Here is a 3073-nt window from a genome sequence, read left to right on the forward strand (position 1 = left end):
CCAAAGCTACAGAGAAACCCTGTCTCGAAAAACCAAAAAAAAAAAATATGTGGAGGAAGAGAGTCACCTCCACATGCACACCTGAGAACCTGAGTTAGTTCTCCTAACCCTACATAAATGTGGAAGGAGAGAATCGACTCCACAAGGTGGTTCTTTGACCTCCACATGCACACCACGGCACATGCTCGGCCACACACACACACACAAAGAAAAAAGGAAAAATAATAAAACCACTGCATGTTTATGGAAAAAATGTTTCCAGTTCCCATAAAGAGACAGCTGAATAGGGCTCTCAGGGACTTACAGGAAGCAGCATCTGAGGATGGAGTCAAAGGATCTGCTTTACCAAGTTACAAGTGCCATCCCTTCCCACCAGTTCCCACAGAATCTCACCTGAGAACAAAGGGAGGGGCAGGCCGGTGCCCTCAAAGCCGTGTTCGAGACCAGTGGAAGTCTGGGCGCGGATGGAAGCACACAGCAGTGACACAGCACAGCAAACCACAGAAGAGAAGCAGGACCAAGCCCAGGACCAGCAGTCTGGTGCCACACAGAACTAGCTCCTCCTAGCGGTGGGGACAGGGAGGGATGGGAAATGACAACAGAGAGGGTTGGGAATCTCCCAGTGGGAAGACAGCTTGCCCCACACCCTGAAAAACAGAGGTAAGCCCCAGGGGGCAGAGTCCTCCTGACACCTAGGGAATGGCTCTGGGGCAGTTAAAGAGCACACTTGTCCTGATGGGTTCCAAACGGCTCTCTTGCCCAGTCATCTGCTCAACTCCCAGGAGTCACTATTTTCCACATTCCACCAGTCTTTCTTCCCTTCTTCCTTCCCTCCCTCCCTCCCTTTTTATTGAAACAAGGCCTTATTATGTAGCTCAGGCTGGCCTCAACTCTCTTGCTCCTCCTGCCTTCAGCCTTCTGAGTGTTGGGCTGACAGGTGTTTACCATCACATCAAGGCATGTTCCTTTTAAGTGTTTTTTTTTTTTTGTTTTTTTTTTTTTTGAGACAGGGTCTCTCTGTATCACAGCCTTGGCTGTCCTGGAACTCACTTTGCAGACCAGGTTAGCCTCACACTCACAGAGACCCACCTGCCTCTGCCTCCTAAGTGCTGAGATTAACAATGGCGTGTGCCACCACCCGGCCCTTTTAAAATATTTTTATATGTATATTTGTATTATGGGTGTTTGGTCTGCATACATTATCTGTGTACCACCGGCATGCAGTGCCTGCAGAGTCCAGAAGAGGGCATCAGATTCCCTAGAACTAAGGTCACAAATAGTTGTGGGTGTTGGGAATTGAACCTAGGTCCTCTGGAAGGGCAGCCTGTGCTCTTAACCACCGAGCCATCTCTCCAGCCACAAAACTTTCATTGCCAGCAAATGGCTTTACCTGCTTAAGGACTGTGCAATTAGAGCCAGATTCTGCTTCCCCTAATGGCCTTTTGTTTGTTTCTTTTCAAGACAGGATTTCCCTGTGTAGCCCTGGCTCAGACTGCGATCTCCTGCGGCCCTCATGTGAATCCCAACAGACTGGCTGCACTCACTTCCACCCTGAAGGATCATCTTCCCAGGGAAAAGGGGCTGGACCCCTCCCCGGTCTCACCATGTAGCCCTGGCTGCCCTGGAACTCTCTTCGTAGACCATGTTAGTCTCCAAATGGCTGCGGTCTCTGACCAAACCTGTTTTGCATCAGGCGCTGCACTGAGTACTTTAGGTCATTCCTACTCAGTCCTCAGTTACTGGAATGTGTAAATTACTTCACAGGTGACAAAGCTTACTTAGAGAGGTTCCTATGCTTGCTCTAGACCACACTGCCTCTAACCTAAGGCGGGGTTATAAAAAGCCATGCTTGCTCACTCTTGTTCTTTTTTAACATACTGTCATTACAAAGTCCAGACCAGCCGTGAGCTTCAATCCTCCAGCCTCAGACTCTGGAGAACCAGAGCTGGAAGAGAGCTGGCACTACAATAGACCTAGCTCGGCTTCATGAGGACAGCACTCCACATAAAGCCTTGAGGAGCAACCTGAGGCACTTACCGATGTAAGGAGCTTGGTGAGCACGAGGCGTTCATGGCTCCAGACCCTGACACACTCTTCACCCATCACTGGGCTCAGGGCAGCATCTCCAGCTCCCTCCTCTGAGCAGGATAAAGGTGGTTGGCTAGAGGGTAGGATCTCTGGAATAGCACTGAAATAGAGGCAGGTCTCTGGAGTTCTTCCTGAGGTCACTCTGGCTGTGACGAGGATAGACTCTCCTGCAAAGGACCCTACAAGAGGTGCAAGACAGGAGATGGAAAACTGAGTGGGCAGCCAGAGAGCTGGGCGGCAGCCAAGAGCACTGGCTGTGGATTCAGTTCTCAGCACCCACATCTAGAGGTTTCTAAATGCCTGCAACTCCAGCTCCAAGGGATCTGATCCCTTCTTCAGGTCTCCTTCAGCAAACACACACACACACACCCCACATATACCCCCCACAAGCCTGAACACATACACCCACACACACCACATATACATACACATATACCACACACACAAGCCTGCACACCCACCCCACATATACCCCCCCCACATACACCCCCCACACCCATACATATACCATACACACACACACACACAAGCCTGCACACATACACACACACATCACACACACATATACATATACCACACACACACCCAAGCCTGAACACACACACCCCACATACACCCCAACAAGCCTGCACACATACACCCACACCACACACACATACACATATATCACACACGCACACACACACACATACACGTATATCACACACCCACACCCACATATCCCCCAACAAGCCTGCACACATACACATATACCATATACACACACAAGCATGCACACTCAGCAGTCATAGACATGCATATATGCAAACCAGGCATGGCGGTGCACACCCTTAATCCCAGCATTTGAGAGGCAGAGGCAGGTAGATCTCTGAGTTTGAGACCAGCCTGGTCTACAGAGCGAGTTTCAGGACAGCCAGGGCACCACCATTGCCTAGTACATACAAAATCTTTTTTTTTCATTTATTTATTTATTTATTTATTTATT

At 49.6% G+C, this 3073-nt stretch overlaps 1 protein-coding gene across 4 annotated transcripts in view; it reads right to left on the reverse strand.

Annotated features, from left to right (window-relative positions):
- Tmem219 (transmembrane protein 219) overlaps positions 1-3073 on the reverse strand; it is a 32694-nt gene that overhangs the window by 2878 nt on the left and 26743 nt on the right. For all 4 annotated transcript variants that reach the window (XM_026781094.1, XM_026781093.1, XM_013347835.2 and 1 more), the window contains 2 exons: positions 2038-2267; positions 394-563 (listed from right to left, as the gene is read on the reverse strand). In XM_026781094.1, the coding sequence (XP_026636895.1) occupies positions 426-563; positions 2038-2267 (368 nt within the window). In that variant the 3' untranslated portion in view covers positions 394-425. The remainder of the gene's footprint in view (positions 1-393; positions 564-2037; positions 2268-3073) is intronic.

The sequence above is a fragment of the Microtus ochrogaster genome, chromosome 8 (genome assembly GCF_000317375.1).
Source record: "Microtus ochrogaster isolate Prairie Vole_2 chromosome 8, MicOch1.0, whole genome shotgun sequence".
Classification (NCBI taxonomy): Eukaryota; Metazoa; Chordata; class Mammalia; order Rodentia; family Cricetidae; genus Microtus; species Microtus ochrogaster.